This window comes from Centrocercus urophasianus, unplaced genomic scaffold (assembly GCF_019232065.1).
Source record: "Centrocercus urophasianus isolate 14NV4802_14NV808 unplaced genomic scaffold, USGS_Curo_1.0 seq_14, whole genome shotgun sequence".
In the NCBI taxonomy this organism is placed as follows: Eukaryota; Metazoa; Chordata; class Aves; order Galliformes; family Phasianidae; genus Centrocercus; species Centrocercus urophasianus.
This window is the reverse complement of record NW_024884586.1, coordinates 9,146,087-9,165,916: the sequence shown is the minus strand read 5'-3', so window position 1 is coordinate 9,165,916 and position 19,830 is coordinate 9,146,087. Positions and strand designations below refer to the sequence as shown.

General features: G+C 50.0%; 2 protein-coding genes and 1 long non-coding RNA gene across 11 annotated transcripts in view; 1 reads left to right on the top strand and 2 right to left on the bottom strand.

Moving 5' to 3' along the window:
- Window positions 1-22: 22 nt before the first annotated feature.
- IRF7 (interferon regulatory factor 7) lies at window positions 23-5,252 on the bottom strand. 4 transcript variants are annotated; one of them, XM_042813917.1, is made up of 11 exons: window positions 4,747-5,252; window positions 3,633-3,719; window positions 3,402-3,564; window positions 2,462-2,624; window positions 2,318-2,385; window positions 2,149-2,194; window positions 1,887-2,000; window positions 1,530-1,811; window positions 1,066-1,437; window positions 827-945; window positions 23-644 (listed from the first exon to the last, which is right to left on the bottom strand). In XM_042813917.1, exons 2-11 carry the CDS (start codon window positions 3,653-3,655, stop codon window positions 498-500), a joined length of 1,497 nt encoding a protein of 498 aa, XP_042669851.1. In that variant the 5' UTR covers window positions 3,656-3,719; window positions 4,747-5,252; the 3' UTR covers window positions 23-497. The 4 variants fall into 4 exon arrangements, with proteins under 4 accessions (XP_042669851.1, XP_042669853.1, XP_042669852.1 ...); XM_042813919.1 differs by lacking the exon at window positions 4,747-5,252 and having other exon boundaries at window positions 1,530-1,769; window positions 3,633-3,842; XM_042813918.1 differs by lacking the exon at window positions 4,747-5,252 and having other exon boundaries at window positions 2,149-2,191; window positions 3,633-3,842.
- Window positions 3,648-6,555, top strand: LOC122157798. Of its 3 annotated transcripts, none has more exons than XR_006168026.1 (3): window positions 3,648-3,759; window positions 4,781-4,922; window positions 5,510-6,555. It is a non-coding gene; the product is annotated as an uncharacterized LOC122157798 (long non-coding RNA). The 3 variants fall into 3 exon arrangements; XR_006168024.1 differs by having other exon boundaries at window positions 3,648-3,836; XR_006168025.1 differs by lacking the exon at window positions 3,648-3,759 and adding an exon at window positions 3,951-4,112.
- The window catches only part of SLC25A22 (solute carrier family 25 member 22), a 37,995-nt gene continuing 24,064 nt past the window's right edge, over window positions 5,900-19,830 (bottom strand). For all 4 annotated transcript variants that reach the window (XM_042813922.1, XM_042813921.1, XM_042813923.1 and 1 more), the window contains 6 exons: window positions 17,230-17,320; window positions 10,160-10,278; window positions 8,932-9,103; window positions 8,542-8,696; window positions 7,646-7,721; window positions 5,900-7,522 (listed from right to left, as the gene is read on the bottom strand). In XM_042813922.1, coding sequence (XP_042669856.1) covers window positions 7,369-7,522; window positions 7,646-7,721; window positions 8,542-8,696; window positions 8,932-9,103; window positions 10,160-10,278; window positions 17,230-17,320 — 767 coding nt within the window. In that variant the 3' untranslated portion in view covers window positions 5,900-7,368. The remainder of the gene's footprint in view (window positions 7,523-7,645; window positions 7,722-8,541; window positions 8,697-8,931; window positions 9,104-10,159; window positions 10,279-17,229; window positions 17,321-19,830) is intronic.

The following is a 19,830-nucleotide window of genomic DNA, read 5'->3' as shown; positions in this document are numbered from 1 at the left end:
TTAAGATGCTATGCAACACCAGTGAGTGGGAAGCACCTTTATATAGACATACATTTAAACTTACAAAACTTCAGAAAAGTAAATCTGTAAAGAACCACAATCCCCAAAAACTCCAGATAGCTGTTGGAAAAAGCCACATGCCAGCTCAAGGTCCACAGGAACTGTCCTGGGGGCAAAGGAGGAAGGAAGGACCCCCACTGTACACCATGCTGGTGCCAGGGGGTTGAAGTGCTGCGCAGTCAGAGAAAAGGCTTTCCCAACCACCAAGCTTTTTGCAGAGCTTTTGGAGGAGTGGAGAGGTGCTGGGCTGGCTCTACGGCTGGCTGCTCCCGTAGTGTGTTGACCCTCAGTCAGCACTCATAGCCAGAGCATGGTAGCAAGATGTGCCCGGGAGTGGATGCAAATGCTGCTCTTTTCTCCTCTGTAACGGTGAAACCAGCCCAATGCTGACCTTTGCAAGACAGCAGAGGCTGGGGGAGGAACACACGAAGGGAGTGTCAATCTGTCTGCATGTGGTATTGCTCGATAAGCTCGAAGAGGTTGAAGGAGTCAGAGAGCTGCAGGCTGACATTGCCACTGTTGAGGGAGGAGGCTCCTTCCCGCTGCACCTGCTCGTACCAGTACTCGCAGAACTTGGGCACCAGCTGCAACAACAGATGGGCACAACTGTGGATGGGGCTCGGGGCTGTTGCTTCTCCATGCAGCCCCATCCCTCCATGAGAAAAAGAAGGGGGTGCACAGGACAATCCATCTGCCCCGGTCCTGAGAGTCCCAGTCCACAGTACCCATCTCCCTCTGCCTCTGAGGCCACCTCAGGGCCACTCACCTTCACCAGGATGAGCTTGGATTCCTTGGGCTTCATGCTGGAGAAGCACTGCCCAAAGCAGAGGAAGATGGTGAAGTCGGGGGAGCGCTCCCTGCGGCTGTCACGGAAGTCCCGGAGCTCTGCAAAGAGAGGCAGGGCTTGGGCTTAGGGCAGGCCACAGTGAGGGCAGTGGATACTCTGGTTGGGTGTGCTCCCCACCACCTCAACCCCAAACCGGGATGGGAAGGGGCCCTACTCACCTGTGCAAAACACACTGAAATCAAAGATGGTCGTCTCCTGGTCCCGGTGGAGCAGGTTGTTAGGGGGTTCCCCGCCCTCAAGCTGCTGTGACAAGGCCCAGAAGACCTTGCACTTCTTCAGGCGAGTGGCCAGGAGCTGGCCGGCACGCTGCTCCAGCCGCAGCCCTGCCACCCCCAGCAAGTCCTCAGTGTAGTGCCGCTGCCTGGGGTCAGCCAGGCTCTCGGGGCTGGGGAACAGCACCAGCCGCTGCTCAGCCACTGCGGGGTCCAGGGGCTGGTAGGCCAGCACCCACCGGCTGTCAACCACCTGCTCCTGGTAGACCACCTTTCCTCGGTAGTAGATAGTGATGTCCAGGATGGGGGGCAGCTCTCCTGCACGAAGCAGCTGTCAGTGGTGGCGGCCCCAAAAATCCCTCGTCCCCACAGACGGACCCTTAGCTGTGTCCCCATAGAGGAACCCTCACCTGTGTCACCTGCCAGTGGCGGAGGCGCGGGGTTGGCAGGTTGGAAGAGTAGCTGCTCACCCGGGGATGGTGCAGGGATGGCACATTCCTCACTCACAGAGAGGCCCCCGGCCCCGTCCGGCCCGCAGCCCCCATTTGGGAGGGGCTGGTCTGCCAGCAGCAGGGACTCTGGGGGGCTGCAGGTGCCCTGCTCCTCCAGGTGCCTCCAATCTTGGAACAGTGGCACAGGGAGGCAGCCACCTGGGCCAGAAAGCAGCACAGCATCCTCTGGCAAGGCATCCCCTACAGAGGCATTGTAGGTGGGTGGGGGTTTACCTCACTCTGCGCCCCCACCAAAACAAGTGGGCCTGGTCTCACCTGGGTGTGCCCAGAGGGCTGTCTGGGAGCCAAGGGCAGAGATGTTGCAGTGCTGCAGTATGGACTGCAGCATGTCCAAATCCTCCTGCATCAGGGCTGGTGCAGCAGCACTGTCTGTGGGGCACAGCAGGGGGGTCAGCAGCCATCAGCAACCCCAAAACCAACCCCCAGAGTGGCTCGGTCCTGGGACAAATTCACCACGATCCCACCGCCAGGCTGAGCCTGAGATGCCCCCACACACAAACAGGGGACTGGGACCTACCTGTGGGAGTGTTTTCTGAGGCCAAATCATGGTGGTTGAGCAACTGCTGCAGAGGAAAGCAAGACAGGCCTGAAGCACTGGTGCTGTGGGCCTAGGCCAAGGATGAGGACTGCAATGCTCCAGTAGCAGCACCAGGCCCCCTCCCCTTCTGCTGTGCCCATCCCATTACCTGCGGCTGGGGCTGCTGCAGAGGAGCATCTGACACAGGGCCCCCAGGACCTCTGCCATTGGGGATGGCTGGAAGGAGAGCAGGGTGAGCGGGGTGCCCCAAGCTCAGCCCCCATTTTGTTGCTTCCTCCAAGCCTGGGCTCACCTGAGGCAACTGCATAGACCTTGTGCGGGTCATTGTTGCACTTGGAGTGGTCTTCCAGCAGTGTGAACATGTGGGTGCTCCTCAGGGCGCAGCGGAAGTTGGTCTTCCATTTGGCTGGATCCTCAGCATTCCCCTCGTACCTTCCACTGGCCTTCGCCCAGGCCTGGTGGGCATGCAGAGGTGAGCACAGGGACCCCCGAAATGCGGGCCCTAATTATCCCATCTCATCAATACTGAAGGCCTTGAGGTCATTGCTGGTCATCCCTGGTCCCACCCCCTTGAAGACCCTGGGGTCACTGCTAGTCACCCTCCAATGGAGTTGCAGAGTGGCAGGATGGTTGAGGTGACAAGGCCCTCTGCATCCATCTGGCCCAGCCCTTGTATGAGCAGGAACATCCAGCATTGGGCACTGCCATTCTCACCTGACTTGAAGACTACAGTCCTCCAGTCACACCTATCCTACTTCAAAGACCTCGCCACCACCACTGGTGACCACCTCATTCCCATACACCTTGAAGACCACAGGATTAGAACCATTAAGGTTGGAAAGGACCACTAAGATCACCACGCCTGCCCACCAACCCATCCTCACCATGCGCACTGACCACATCCCTCACTGCCACATCCACACAGTTCTTAGTCACAGGGACAGTGACCTCACCACCACTCCGGGCAGCCTGTGCCAGCACCTCATCCACCCATCTTCGTGCCACTTCAAAGACCTCGGAATCACCGCTGTTGCTCATCCCATTACCAACCAGCTTGCAGACCTGGGGTTGCTGCCGTTGACCCCCCCCTAATCTCACCCACCCTTGGGTCACCGCTGCCCACCCCAGAGACAGACTGCTGGGCTGCTGGAGGTGCAGAACTCAACACCCCCCCCCGCTACTGCTGGCGATACCCAAGCACCCTGAGGTCGGCCCATCGCTAAGTCCCCCACCTTGAAGATCTCCACGTCGCTGCTGGTGACATCCTTCCTGGCGTTGTGCTTCCAGGGGATGCGGAAGATTCGGCGGTCCGGGTCGATCCAGCAGAGGCCGTGGTACAGCCCGCTGCTGACGGCGTTCAGCAGCCAGGGCCCGAAGCGCAGCTTCTGGGCGTCCCTGCGGGGCGGCACGGTCAGCTCCGGGGCCGCGCGGCCGGCCGGCGGGCACATAGCCGCACCGCTTACCCCTCGCTGTCCAACGCTGCCATGGCTCCGCGGCGTCCGGACGGGGCCACCCCGGGACCGGGCTTTTATAGAGCGACGGAGGCTTTCCTGGAAATCACGTGGGGAAACGAAACTGAAACCGTCGCCGGTGAGAGGGAGCGGCAGGGAGGCTGCGGGTTCGCAGCTGCGTGGTGCGGGGATCCCGCTTCAGCGCCGCGCCTCCAGGTCCGCCGCGGCCCTTGGGAGGCGATGGGGATATTCGCACTGCGCAGCGCGGGTCGAAGGGCGGCCCGAAACGCTGCCAGCGGGGCTTTCCGGCCCCGGCCCCATCGTGCAGCGCAGGGGCTGGAAAGTCCAGCGGGCTTTGAAATTCTTTTTAACTCTTCCGGGCCTGGGCGCACGCTAAGGGCCGGGTGAAGAACCAGACCCAGGGGGCAGCGCTGTTCCTGGGTTTCATGCACGAAAAGAAATCAAGCCCGGGGACCGCTGCCAGCCCTGGGGGTGAGCCTCCCCTTCCCTCACTCCCCCCCAAAAAATACTCTCTCCTTGCTAAGAAATCCCCTATTGCATCATAGGAAATCCATGGGCTACCAACTAGGGACTCTTCCATCCTTTCCCAGGAAATTTCCCCACTGCTTTGTAGGAAATCCCTCCCTTGCTTCCTGGGGCATTTCCTTGGTGGTGTTCAGCAGTTCTTCACCTTTTGAGGAAGTTCCTCCATTGCTCGCCTGCAAATCCACCTGTTGTGCTCTAGGAAGTTTCCCCTCTGCTGCCAAGGAAGCATCACTGTTCCTTTCACGGAGGAATCTCTCCAATTTGCACTCCAGCAATCCCCCCATTGGTTTCAAGGATGTTTCATGGTTAGATCCTCCATTATTTTCCATGAACATCAACCACTGCTATTCACAAAGTTCCCCCACAGATTCCCAGGATATTTCAGGATATTTGCTCCTCTACTTTTGAGGAATTCCCCTTACTGCTCTCCAGAAAATTCCCACATTGCCTCACAGGAAATTTCCCCATCACCCTCCAGGACATTTGACTGTACCTTGTCAGGATTTCCCTATCACTTTCATGGATTTTTCCACTTTTCTTTGTAGGAATTTGCTCATGATGCTTTAGGACACTTCCTTACCACTTCCTGGTACGCTTTTCTCTTTTCCTCCAAGGACGAAGATGAAAAACCATGGTTATGGAGGGGCACTAAGCACCTGGAGCCACCAGAGCCAAGGCCTGGACAGGGACAAAGTGACACCACACAGGACATAAGGGAGAAGAGCCCAGCAGAGGACCCAATGCAAAAGTCATGGGGTAAGATGCACCATGTGCCAGCTTCACGCTCCAGTCATCATCCCCTGTCCTGGAGACACATGGCACCTGCAGCAGGCCAGGGCAAGCAGAGGTGTGCCTGTTTGCCACTACTTCATAATATTGGAATTCACACTTGGAGGTTTCTGCTCACTGCTGGTGGATTGGAATTCCCCCTAGTTGAAATTTGCCTTTGTTTTGGTGCCAGCCTGCAGGGCTAGGTCATAGCCACCTCCTGACACCCTCCAACCTCAGGTCTAGGCAGCTAAACCCAGCCCCAGTAAGGTCACAGTATCCAGAAGCACCTGGGGATAAGGAAAAGTGGCCCCCCAAAGCCGACCCCCACTCCCACAGCCCCATGGGTGCCCCCGACCCCACCTTCTCTAAGATGCTGGGATGAGGAAAGCAGGGAGGGAGGCTGCTCCAAACTCACACAAACTTGCACCTGCATTTAGAAAACCATACATATTAGAATCCTCCCTGCAATTAAGATTCGGAGTGTTTTGTTGAACAAGAGCAGCTGAAGGTTTCGGGAGGAAGAGGGAGCACCTTAGAAAAACCACAAATCTTTCTCTTTTAATCCACCCAAGAGAAATCCAGAGCAAGAGCAGCACCACAGCACTACACACATCACAGACATCTACCAGACTCAGAGACCATCTTTGCAGATTCCTTCCCAGATACAAGGAAAAAATCATTAAAAAAAAAGGAAAGTGATTCACATAGCAAAGTGACAAGGAACATAGCAGCTACAGAACGACTTCTTCTAAGAGAAAAAGGACACATCGAGGAAAAAAGCACTCAACATTCGGGTTTTGAGAAATACCCTAACCCAAGAATGCTGAAACAGAGGTGGTTTTTTTTTTCCAAACATTAAAAACATGGATTATTATTTTTTTTTAAATTAACTTAAATACACAACTGAAACACAAACACCAAGCAAGCGCCTGGAGAAACAAACGAAAAGAAGGAATGGAAGGTGAATTTGACTCGTTTAATTTAAACACTGAGGTTGGGTGGATTGCACCACATGGAATAAATAATGGAGAAGATCACGGTGAGGTTGTTGATCTTGTACTTAACATGATTTACCAAGGATTAACAGCACAGCCCAAGAGAGTACTTAATGAGAAGCCCTCTGACAAGTGATTGCAGTTGGGCAGAATCCCTTTGGCAGAGTGGGTTGTGGAGCAGGGAAATGCCCCCACCACCCAACAACGAACACTTCCCCAAGGGCGAGAGGGATGATCAGTTTCTGGGATTGCAATCCTGCAGTCCCACCTGCACAACAGCTCCTTGCTCAGGGCATGGAACCTCCTTGACAGCAGCTGGCTGCAGGCACACCCAGTCAAACAACAACACAAAAGCAGACCTTGTCCTTTCACCTTGCAAGAGCAAACACACAGGCTTCATAGCACAGCTGCTGTACCTTGGACCCTATGGAAACAGACCAGGCTCCTCCTTTCATGTCCTGGGGCCAAGCCAGGAAACACAGAACCAACTGTGTACACAGCTAACCATACACCTGCTACAGGCATCACCTCGGGGTGGGCAGGCTGAAGGAATGTAAGTGGTTTCTTTTTGTTTGGTTCTTTTCCCTCCCCACAATCCCCGCATTAAAAAATAAAATAAAATAAAGTTGATCCCAAGTTTCTCTCCTTCCCCTGCCTACAGCCAAGCAGGGAAGGACCTCTGACATTCACATGATCCCACAGACATGTTCCCTACAGAGCAGCCACCTTGCCTCTGCACCTCACCAAGAGGGAAATCCCTTTGCTTTAAAACAAAAATTACAAAAAAAAAAAAAAAAAAAAAAGTAATGATCTCCTTTCCCTTCCTTTGATCTCTAAGAAATTCATCCTAGTCCAACTGATTTTTGAGCAAGGGAAAGAGGCAAAGGTTTCCAAGCCAAGGAACTTGCCAGACCCAGCGTCCCCTTTGCATCCTTTTGCAGGACACCTGCTCTCCTCCTGGGACCCAGCACCCAGAGAGTTGGCTGAGGGACACAGCTGCCCCTGCAGCCCCTCTGCAGGCAGCCAGGAGCCCTAGGAAGGGCAGAGGTGAATGAGGGCTCAGGTTATCTTTTTCCTCTTCCCTCTTCCTTCTAAATGCTGGGAAGAGAATTCTGGGTGCGCAAGCCCAGTCTGTGCTTACCAGTGTCCTTAAGAATTACGATTTAAAAAAGAAGAAAAAAAAAAGGGGAAAAAAAAAAAAAAAGAGATATGCATAATTGGGTACTGTCCGTGGAAGGAGGGGGAGGGAACAGGCTGCAGATGAAGATAGAAAAGAGACTCTCCCTCCCTATGTTTGCTCATCTGGAGACCATGTCCCCCACGTTCCCAAGCGAACCCTCTGTGCTGTTGCTCTCACACCACTCGACATGGACGACGAACACAGGGATGAATCCGGCGTGGCAGAGGACGGGCGGGCACAGGCAGGCGTGCCAGGGCTAGGCCCGGTGCTTGGGGAGTATGTCCAGGAGGAACTCGGCAATGCCAATGAAGTAGACGACTTGTGCGATGCCGAAGAGAGGAGCGATGACCAGGGCTCGGCAGTACGCCCCTTTCAGGAAGGCCATGGGTCCTTCCTTCTGCCAGATCTTCCTGGGAAAAGACGGCGCAGGTTGGTCAGTGTCCGTCCCTTCCCATCCCTCCACTGTGCCAGGAGAACCTCTGGCCATGCCCTGGCTTTCTGCCTTCCCCTAGGTCTAAACCCAGCAGTCTTACTTGGTGCAGTCCAGGATTCCTGAGTATGTGTCTTCGTTGACTCCTCTCTGCAAGGACTGCAGCCGTGTTTTGATCACTGGGGAGAAAGAGAGGCAGTGGTGAGTGGAGGGCTGGCCTTCCCCCACAGCCCCTGGCTTGCAGCAGGCAAGAGCCAAACCTGAGAGCACTCTGTGACAGCCAAGAGGAGCATAGACCATTTGCATATATGTGCCATTAAAACAGGAGAAAGCAAGCCCCCTCCTTTACAAACGGACAAAAGAAACACACAACCACCCAAAAATTAACCAGCTCCCTCCACCCAATGTGACCAAGGCTTCCAAGGCTGACCTAGGTTTAAATACTTCCAAACTCAGTATCTTTCTATAAAATGGGATCTGATTTCCAAATACTCTGAGCTATCTCCAAATGCTCGACTCCTTCTGGAACGGCAGGTCAAAATACCTAAAATACGCAGCATTGCTCTTACATTTCTTCCCCTCTTGAAGTGTGTGCAATGTTGACAAGAAAGGATTTACTTTCAGGTAAGATTTTAAGGTATTTGAGGCAGCTGCTGTGGAGCAGAAGAAAAGGCCCCCACTTGTCTCTGCCCTTTGGCACATGTGTCACTGGTTGGGGGACAATACTCCAGATGGAAATGCGCCTTTACAGGGGCAAGTCCTGTAAAGAATGGCTGACATGAATTATATCTTCCTGACTTATCTAGTGAGTACTTCAAACTTCTGTGAAAAAAACAGCCAAGTTTCCAGCTCAGCTGAAGGAAACACCTTCAGCTCCTGGAGGCAGCTACAACAGCAGAGCTCGCTTCCTATACTGCCCTCAGTGCTCATGCAGTGAAGAGGCAAGCATGGCCATCCTGCCCCTCACCAGGCTGCCAGAACAAGCTGCTGGGGACTCACCATCACAAGGATTGACAGCCACTGCAGCTGTACTACCGGCCACACATCCAGAGAGAAAGGACACATAGAACGGGGCCTTGACATTGGGGTCTTTCTGGCCCAGCTTGTTCAGGTTTGCAAACAGCGGGAAGTAAACGATGGAGAACGGGACATCCCTGTGGAGGGAAGGGAGGAAGGGGAAGAAAGAAAGAGGACAAGGATGAGCAAAGTCAGGGTGGGACACCAACAAACCGAGCATCAAACGAAGGGCTGCATGCATGGTGTGCTGGCAGCGCAGCCACAAGTGCAGTGCAGACATGATCCCAGCTCTGCGACTGCACAGGGACAAGAGCTGAAACGCCTGTGTTACTCTCTGGAGGCTCAGGCTGACAGTTCTGCTCCACGTCCTACCTTAGCAGCGTGGCCCCCAGGCCCTTGTAGAGTCCTGCGATGCCTTTGCTGCGCAGCAGTTCCCTGGTTATCTGCGTCGCTGTGGTGCGCGTTTCCACCACCGGCTCTGCTGCCCCGGCCGCAGAGGAAGAGGAGAGCTGGGCCTGTGCTGCCATCAGCTTCTTCTGTGCCGCTGCGGAGAAGCAGAGTGTGAGACTGCGAGATGCTCAACAGCAGCCTCTTGCTGCCTGGTGCCACGGGACAGAAGGATTTCTCAGTAGAGCAAACTGGAGGTACAGCAATCATTAACTCTGAGCAGATAGACCATTTTTACACAGGCAACGTGGTTCCTTTCCAGGAGCCTTTTCAAACTCTGATGCATTTCTGTTCTTTGGCCAGAAGATGGGGAGCACACCAACCTGCAGGCAATGCTGTGGCTGCCACCGGCACACCACAGGTCCATGCTGCACAGAGAACGAGGTGTTTGCATCAGCACAAACCTCTTGTGAACCCTTTCAACTATGGTTTAAATCCTTCAAGCACTTTAAAATACTACACAAAGAAGATAAGGTCTGCATTAAAAGCAGCAAACAGGTGAAAGCAAAGTAAATCCACGATTATTCAGGAATGCCACATCAAAGGAGAGATTAGAGGACAAATTGGCCCATTTTCCAGGCAGTTTCAGAAGGTACCTAGTGGGCATCACCAGACATTCTCAAGAACAGGGCCATATGCTGGGCTGACTTCTCAAAGAGGTTAATAGTGACAGCTCTTCCTCCAGATTCTCCAAGCCACTTCTGGTCTCAGTTCTGACCAGGGAAGGATGCCTGGAAGCTGTTAGGATAGTATTACCGTGAGGAGTGGGGAAGACAGAAAGGACACCAGGAAAGAAGGAGACAGAGGAAGTACCACAGCAAAAGCACTGCAGGATGCTAACTCCTTCTTGACTGTAGAGAGCTGGCAAGTTGTAATCGCTCACAAGGTGCTCAACCCAGCCATCTCTCCTATCTCTCTCCATCCACCACCAGCATTTGCTGTTTCACCCACCAAGCTCTGAGCAAAAACACGTTTTCTAACCAAAAGGGCCTTTGCAAGGCCAGGTGAGCAAAGGCTGGGAGGAAACAAGTTGGGAAGAGGATAAATTTCTGCTACTAACTGAGGTACCTCTGACTTAAAGTGGGAGGAAGGAAAAGCGTTTTTATGGCTCATTCCCTCTCCCTGCCTAGTGCACAGGGAGATGCAGACGTACCAATCCGCCCTGCATCCTGCAGTTGGATTTTGAGCATCTCCATGGGAGTGGTGACGATCACCTGGCAGGTACCCGCACCGCAGCCTGCCAGCATCTCCCTCAGCAGCGTCAGCTTCTTCCTGCCCAAAGCAAGAGAGAGGTGGTCAGAGGATGTGGCCAACATTCAGAAGAAGCCATAAGCCCGCCCAGCACAGTCCCAGACCACTACACTGGAAGGCTGGCTGTTTGCTGTCATACCACGTGGTCCTCAAGGGTGATCCATGACACACCACCAGGTGTCCCAACAGACACGCTAACCTGGCACTGTTTCAATTCAGCAGTGGGAAAGAGGGGAACATACAGCCCTTTGCATCCCTGGACCAAGAGCTGCAGCAGTTTCCCTCCTGCCAGCCTAGTCCTTTAAACACTGACAACATCCCCAGCAGAGGCCACCAAGGAGCAAGAGGAAACAGTTCTAGCTGCTGCTTTCAACTTCTCTGACAAAAGCAACAATATGTAAAAGGTGAATGTGAGAGTCAAGAAGCAGCTCCCTTATGATTATCAACTTCTTCAACTTATCAGCCTTTTCAACCCTACTTCCTGAAGGCAAAAAAAGCAGCTTTTACACCCAACTGCTGCTGCTGAGAAACGAAGGGCATGACAGAACCCCAGTACTGCAGCTCTGTGCATTTTCTGTGCCAGAGGGCTGGAGTCAGTGGGGGCATGCTCCTGTCTTACAAAACACAGCTTCCTCCCTCCCAAAGCCACAAAACCACGCAGTTAGGGATGAAAAGAGGAACTTAGGATGCAGAAAGGCTCAATTTTCAGAAACTGGTGAGTTCTCGCCCTGTAAAAATCTCACACCACGGTGGCACCAGAAATCATTGGGAAAAAAAAAAAAAAGTGCTTTTGATCTGTTCCTTTTTTAAAAGGGGAAAAAAAAAAAGCAGTGAGAGATCATACAGCCAAGGGGAAACAGCCTCTTTTTTTGTTGTTTTAAACACAATGAGTACTTTCACCTTCCCACAGCCCAGCTGCTGCAGCAATAGGCAATTGCAGGTCTGAGTGCAATGAACGGAGCATTAATTGCTGCTGGGCGCCATCGCAGCACGTGCTGAGCAGCAGGCAGTGCTGGGGATTTGCTCAGCTTCCCCCAGCTGGGCATCTCCCATCTGGGCACGTCACTCTGCCCACTCCCCACCTGCCCACATGCCGCAGGGCACCCCGGGTCACAGTGGGACTGCCCTAATCCTGCTTGCCTGCCACGTCAGTGCGCCCGTTTCTCCGCCTCTCATCTTCTCCAGGCTGGGTATCAGAGCAAGCAGGGATTAGAGGCACAAACAGAGATTATGATGGCTAAATATAAAGCTCTCCACTGGGACTGAAGGAAGAAACACCACATAGTATTACCTTTTCAAATTCCCCTGTGGATGAAACGCGGACAGAAGCATTGCTGCACAGCCCTTAGGCCAGCAGTGGGAGGACTCAGACACTCACAGAAGCCAGCTACTAGTCTCTCCACAACCTGGCAGAGCATCTCCTGCCTCAGCAAAAACCCTGCAGCAACCCTGAAGCACACACTTGGCTTTTGCCCAGCAAGATTGCTTTGATGCTCTGTTCAAAAGCTCAGGGAGATGCCCTGTGTGTTCATCTGTGGGCCATTACCCCAGCACACACAGATCAGCCCGCCTTGATTGAGCTCCATGGAGCCCCAGCAGTGAGACTCAGTGAAGGTTTCTGTGTGTGGGTGTATTTTAGAGAGATGTTAAACAGGTACATCAAAAGCATGTAGAATGAGGGCTTTCGGTTTGCATCTCTTGGGAACCTGAGGGGTGTCCAGGAAATAAAAGCACACCAAGACAAGCAAATCTTTTGTCAGGAAGCTTAAAATTTACCATCCGAAGGTCAAACTTCCATCACAAAACTTTGCTAGTCTGCACATAAAATGAGTTGGAAAATGGATCACCTCTAGATGACAACAGAGGTTTCAACTTCAAGGCACCACAGGCTTTATCCTCAACGGTCTGAACACTGGAACATCCCAACTAACTTCAAAAGCCACAGTCTCTACAAGGACTTGGTCCAACAAGCGTCAGAACAATCTTTCATCACAGCAAGAGTGTGTTAAATGTAACAAATATCCCAAATTCTGCACCGATGGAAATTGGTATACTGATGTCAAGTTGATCTTTTTCAAAAGTTTCTGAAAAATCTTGGCTGTGCAGGAGATGCCAGTGCTGGGGGAAGGACCCCAACCATTCCACAATAGGTGTGACAAGATTCCTAAAGGGAGGAAAAGTCTGACCTAAGGAAACATCCATAACAAAGCCATATTATAGGAGCCAAGATGTTCTTCCCAGCTTGGACATCACCTTCCTCACTCATAAAATAACCACTGCCTTTGGTCTGTCCAAACAGGGTTGCACAAAGCTCCTGAAGAGTTCAAATCAAAGGCAGTCAGTTGGTTTTCTAACAATGTAAATAGCAGGAAGGGAAACAACAAGGGCCATGTTCCTTCCAGAGGCTCCTGCTGTGATTAAACAATCCACCTCCAGCTCCCTCTGGATTAACAGCTGAAAGTGACCTTACCTTCTGGCTGACCTTTGGAGGCTATGACTTCAATCCACCATAACTCTCTATGCTGCTGTATGCTAAATAAAAGGACCTCAAAGACAGTTATTCCTGAAGGGACACAGTGAGATTATGAACTCTGAACTTGCTCTTTCTCCCACCCACAAGTCTCAGAGGATTGGATGCAGGTTATCTGCATTAAGGAAGTATCTGGGCGTCCAGCAGATAACAACAGGAGAGAACTGGCCCATTAAATTTCTTGTCAGAAAGTGGTGATGCAGTGGTACAGGCTGCCCAGGGAGTGGTGGAGTCACCACCTCTGCAGGTGTTCAAGAACAGTGAAGATGTGGCACTGAGGGATATGGTCAGTAGGCATGGTGGGGGTGGGTTGTGGTTAGACTTGGAGGTTGTTTCCAACCTTAATAATTCTGTGTTTGTATGAGTGTGTGCCAAGGTGACACAGAAGCTCAGCAGCACAAATAATGGCAGCACCTCTCCTTTCTAAACCAAAAGCCTCTCTTCACAGTCTATGTGCACCTTGCAGCTTAAGGATCACCCAGGCCATACAATCGCTACTTATCCAGGTGCCACAAAAGAGATAGTCTGAGTATTTTAGGACAGCCTGAAAGAGGAGAGGATGGAGGAAAGAGCCCATCCAGCAAGGCAATGGAGAACAAGCTCCAGTCTCCGCATCTAAATGGAAGAGCAGGAAAAGTGCTATGTTTGCCTCTGGGATTACAGTCAGCTATTTCTCTTCTCCAAGCAAAGCTGGACAAGAAGCGGGGCAGAAAGGAAGAAAATTTGCTGGCATCAGCAAAAGAACAATTAGTGCAACCACAGTGGTTTAAGTAGGAACCCGAGCTGCTCAGTCAGCACATCTCCAGCCTTTACTCCAGAACAGCAAATAAAATGCAGGTAAAGATGATGGGAGTGGTAAGAGAATAACATAATGACAGGCTTTGAGGAGGAAGATGAACAGCAGGAAACTCATCCAGAGACACTGCAGAGCTTTTAAGATTAAGAAATGTCTTTTATAAGAAGACATGAGACACTTTTTACTGGAGCCAAGGCAGAGCACATAGCCAAGAACCAAACCTGGCAAGCACGTGGCAAACAACAGCTATCTGGCATTAAATGCTCTGGAGATAAACATGAAGACACTTTACAGGGATCAGCTTTTAGGAAGCGCTTATCACCCAAATTCAAAGAGGACAAAAAGCTCTATAGGCAACACTTGCACCTATGAAAGTGTGCACACATACTGAGTATCTAAAAATCACTGTACTTTAAATGCATGCAGGTGTACTACCAATTTACATTGCTTTCTTAGCTTCATGCCTGTGTGCTTCATCTCCAAGTGCTTCACTTAGTTCCAGTGATTCTTGCTCTCACATCCTCTGCTCTGGATGATAAAGCTGCTGCTGTTTTGATAGCAGCTCTGAGTTTATGGATTTCTTAATCCATCCAGCTTCAGAAATTCAGAGAAAAATCTCATCAGTTCTCTGTAGCCTAAAGCGAAGAAGCTTCCCCTCTCACATCCTGCTTTCCCAGAAGCACAGCGATGAAGACCTGCAAGAAGATGCTTCTGCAGATCCCCACTTCAGCTTGTTGGCCTGGAAACTGCAGGGACTCTAAAGGCAAAATAATCACAGGACAATGCCACGTTTTCTAGGGGGTTTCCAGTACTCACAGGCCTCCTTGTTTCTAAATGAGGTGGCATGTGAAGACCAGCACAGTAAGTTTTGTTTCTTCTGGAAACAAGAAGTGTTATCAGCAGGCTGCCACTGGTGTCAATTTGAAAATAGAAACAGGAAAAGAAGCAGAAATTAAGCCTCCTGTGAGCACATTTCTCTTGTAACAAAAGGGAGTGGGAAAGCACTGCAGGAGGGAGAGTGCCCATCTGAGTTGGCCCCAGGGTGGAGAGACCTGCAGGAGCAGAACTCTTCAGGCTCAGGGGAACAAGAGCACCAATAAGGACATAAAGCCCCAATGTCAACTCCTGAAGCATCCATGAGCGCAGCCAGGAAGGGGGAAAAAAAAACACAACCAAAAAAAGAGTCTAGCACAAACCTGCAGTGATGCAGTGATACAGCCCCAAAATAGTCTTCCAGCAATCTGCAGCCAGGAACTTCCTACATCATTTGTGTTGTTTTCCATCTGGCCTTTTGGAAACAGGCCTTATGCCACATTATTCTTCCAGCAGTTTAAAAGCAGGTTCATTTCAACATCAAGTTTTTTCAAAGCGGGGGGAAAAAAAAAAAAGCAGCTCACTGGAAGTTGCTGAGTATCTTGAAGCTATTTTGGGCCATTTGCCACATGTCCACATTTTGTGGACATCTCCCTGTCCACAGAATGCTTCTTTGAAGCTCAAGTGGAAGCCAGACTCAGCAATTTTGGTCAACAAATACTGATAAAATATGCACGTTTTGTAAAACAAGGAACTGATAAAAAACACATTTCAAGCAAGGTAAGTGCCAGCAGCTTAGCAATGAAGGCATTCAGTGTTAAATAGAAGACAACAAGTCTAGAAGATTCCTGCTCTGTCTTCTAACAAAATTAGCCAGGGAGAAGGAGACAGAAGCATCTCAAGGGAGAAGCCTGCAAACAGCTTGGAAAAATGGGACCAAGAGCAAGGCACCCTCTGGCAGACACCCAGCTCCATCACCCAGTGAAATAATTTTGTCACGTGAGCTGCACATGGGAAGAGATCCTGGGAACTGCCAGCAGGAAGGTGGCACACAGCCACCAGAGCATGGCTGGGCACAACCTCTCCAACAGGTTACTTTCACCATCCCCATGCCTGCAACTTCCTTGCAAGCAGAAGAAAGACCCCAAAATAAGCAACTGTCCCACAGTTTCTAAGAGTCCTGGTGCTTCCTGGTAATCTTTGGCCTTTCAGCAACTCCCTGCTCCCCATGCCCTAAGCAAGGTCACAGCATGTACGATACCTTCCAGTTAGATCCTAGTTTCATGGCCTATACCAACCACAGCCAACCTGCATGACACCTTCTTTTCCACTGCATCTTGGAATGACGCCTCTAGTTAGAAATATCTTAAACTGTCTATAACCACAGTATCAAGGTTCTGTCCAACTCATTCAAGCTATCTCTACAAGCAGAGCTGACCAGACTTTGTTCATTCAAGTCCCCCATAGTAGTTGACTTCAACACCATGTGTGATGTCTAGTTCACTTGCCACCTAACCAAGGCCCAACCTTTCTTTTCCTCTAAGGGAGAAAAAAATGCTTCATACTGAGACTCAACATATTAAGTCTTTACTTCATAGATGGTAGCAAAGAGCTAGGCTACAGCAGTACATCAGGGCTTGCTGTGCTGTATGCTGCAGGGATGAGACCCACCACTTGGAAGAAGCAATGAGGACATCATCACCTCCCACCTTCTGTGCAGAGTACAGAGAGACACTATTTGAAGAGACAGACGATCACAAACAGCTGCGAGCCGATGAGTCACACAGACGTACATTAAGTGCTGCTTAAAAAGACTCCAGAACAAAAAAATAGGTGTAGGAAAGGCTCAGATCCACAACCTGTGCAAATCTGCAGACTCCACTGACGTTGCTGAGCCACTGCGTTCTGGCATGGCACGTGATTCTGTGATTCTGTGATTCTGTGATGGCATGTTACAGGAAGCTGTTAAACCAAGTAATTCTGGCAGAACTTTGTGTTTACAGCAAGGTGAACTGCTGGGTTAAGAGTTAAGAACTGGGATTTTATTGTAGGCAGGTTGCTTTCTAACTACTGAAAACATTGCCCTTGCTAGACCCTTCACTGTCCGTCTCTGGAGAGATGTCTTGATCTTGAAGGGAGACATGAGTGTCATCTGAATTATAAAGGAAATATTCTGGTGAAAACAGCATTAAATATCCAAGGTCTGGCTCCACACAACTGCCATACTGGTGCTTTTTACCAGCATTGAGTTCATTAACCCAACCTCTCAAACTAAACAGATAATCTTCATTTGGCATTTACATTGCCAGTGCCCTTTGCCAAACTGAAGTTCACTCATCACCTCTTCTCAGCTCTCTGGAATTATTTTCAAGCTATGAAAGGACAAGAGGGTGCTAAAGTTTAGGGTCTACACAACTTGAGTCACAATCTGTTCAAGCTGCAGTCACTGAAAAGCCAGAAAGAAGACAGCAGCATCCAATGGGATGCTGTGGACAAGGCTCCTCCCAGCAGCTGTCTGAGCAGCCATGAGTGCTGCTGGGTTCCTCTCAAATATGCTGCTTACAAAGTCTGGATCTGTTAACCTTGTCCAAAAGCTGTAACTATTTTTAGAAGCTTGGATAAAAACCAGTCATCTAGTGAAGAGCTTTTCACTTCCAGTTTTAGATGTTACTTCTTTAGCTCAAATGTAATCACTGGCTGAGCTGTTCAAGGTCAACTAATGTTTCAGTTGTCATATCACCACATTATACCTTTACTCAGACACCCCAGCAGCCTCATCCCAAGAGCTACTGTCTTTTAAGTTAAATGCTTAAGGTCTGCATCCTTTACTCACCCATCTTTGGAGAGGTGATGCCGGAAGAAGTCATTGGCTGCCAGTTTGATAGCCTTTTCTGGTGTCACTAGAGTCAGGTTCACTGCAGCACCTAGAAAGGAAGAGAGGAAAAACCACTGGAGAATGAGAATGAAAGAAGGAGCAGTTAACTGAATTATTTAGAAATGCACTGCAGCTCAAAATCGAGGACAGAAGAGCTGGAGGTTGGCTGATAGCAGCTGGTACCTCTGCAGGGACTTCAGCCAGCGCTGCACAAACTCCTGGGGTTAGATGGTTGCTCTTATGTATCACCACTGGGTGTCACCCTCTGAGCAGTTGCTCAGTAGGACAGTTAAGCTGGCTTTCTGTCCGTTGCAAGCCGTGGCTAGGCTGGCCTGCTTACCATGGACCAGGGCTGTAAACAACCCTCACTCCCATTACCCGCTGAACTTTCTTTTGTCAGGAGCAAAAAGCAGCAAATCCCTGCATTGAGCCTGCCACAATGAGCAGCCTGCAGGGCCTGGAGGGCTTTGGGACAAGCATTAGCACAACACAACAGCTGGCAGGCAGCTTTCAAGCCACCCTGGAGATAACAAGCTGAAGGGATGGCTGGTCCCACCTGAACACTTTGGGTTGGGCACCATTAGATCAGTGCTCCAGAATATTCTCTTCCCTTTGAACGTTACAGCTTAGAAAGTCCTCCAGTAGATAGTGCTAAGATTTCCCAGCCTCTACATTGAGCTCCACACCTTTCAGGGGAGCTTGGTACTTGCAAACAATCTAAACATCTTTGCAAGACTAAATACAAACTTGCCTTTGCCAGGGTACACTTTTGCACTTGGACCTGCTGTGGAGATCAAAACAACTAGTCCCAAAACTCAGGTTTCCAAAGACAAGCCCGCACTCACACTAACCTTTGAAGATCTGGGGGCCATGTTTTCAGGAGGGACGAGCTCAAATTAACAGGAGTGTAAGGGCTCAACAGACCTACGGAAAGTCAACTCAACTCTATTCCTGAGGATGAGCTTCTGCCTCCCTCCTTTCAAACATGGTTACAGAACCCATAAACAAGATGTGGAAAAACACAGGCTTGGGGGACATTCTTCAGATAAGGAAGTGGAGTGGCATCACAGCTGGGACTGGGACACGGGAATCCTTGAATCTGCTTCCCCTGCTCAAGGACGCATCTCCATCGTATGGGAAGTCCCCATCAGAAATAGACAGCATTGACAGGACAGCCTGACACATTTTTCTCTCTCTGACAGCAACATTCAAGTTTTGTGAATCCACACAGCCTGATTTTCAAGTGAAATGGCTACTTGCAGAACATTTCATCAAGTGCCAAGTGGAAGACAACCTCAGCATTGCTCCTAACAGTAAGGAAGTAATTGCCTGTAGAGTACTGAGACAGCATAAATCACCTTTTCCTTATGGGGAAAAAAAAAAAAAGAAGAAGAAAAAAGAATGTATTTGCTATTCTAACAGATGCACAAAGGGTTTCTCAAAAGAAAGAAATATAAACCCAAAACATCAAGGAAAAAATCTAAGTGTTGACATGTCCTGACATCCTCCAGGAACCATGGAGGCTTTCACATCAATTTCTCCTCCAACTGCAAATAAAATGGAGGGAAATAAAACATGCAAAAGATAGGGAAAAACAGATAGTCTGCTTTTTCCTACATCTTTGATATTTTCAGCAAAGCTGCTTAGCAGAGAATGGATAATCCCTGTCCTCAATAATCCATAACAGCTTCAAATCACTGGAGGAGGAGAAATGAGATACTTCAGCTGCTGGCTGGATGCTTTCCATGGTGTTTTCTACCTGGTTACAAAAACCTTGCAGCTCTTCAATTCTAGCTATGCCAACGACTATATTTCCCTAATTAAAGCTAATTGTGGCCTATAGGCAATGCTGCATGTATCTGAAGCAATGGCAGGTGACTAGAATGCAAAATAAATTGTAATCATTACATTAAAAAAAATGTTTGGAAAGGTAGGAAAGAACCACAAAGATTGAAATCAAGTTGTTAAGAGGCAGAAACAGTTAGTTGTTTGCCTGCTAAATTGTTAAGTGCCTTTTCTCACTGAGCCCTAGGTTTTGTTATTAAACACATTTTTCATAGAAGCTCTTATATACCAACAACAGGCTACATAACAGAGAACTGAATCACTCTACTTCTGACCCCAGTGCAGCATTAGCACTCTTGCTAATAAACCCTAAGCAACCAAGCTGACTTACAAAAAGGGAAGGAGGGCATATCCCACTTTGTTGGGTCATCTCATGGAAAAATAAGCTGGTGTTTTCTCATGCCAGAAAACAGAGGCAGCTCCTCACCAAAGACATCAGAAACAAACCAAAGTTGAGGAAGCTGGGCAGTGAATAGGTAGAACCAGGGCAACATAAACGTAACCATCCCAAACATTAATAGGGTACACTGAAGTCCGGAAAACTTGGCACGGCCCCGGCAGTCTGGGGTAATTTTGGCAGGCAGCGTGTGAATGGGGGTGACGTGGGAGATATTATTAACAGAGGCAAGGGAAGGCTGACACACTACTGTAACACTGTGCTAAGAATATACATCAAACAAGGTGCAGCTAAACTCCAAACGTCATCAACAGCAA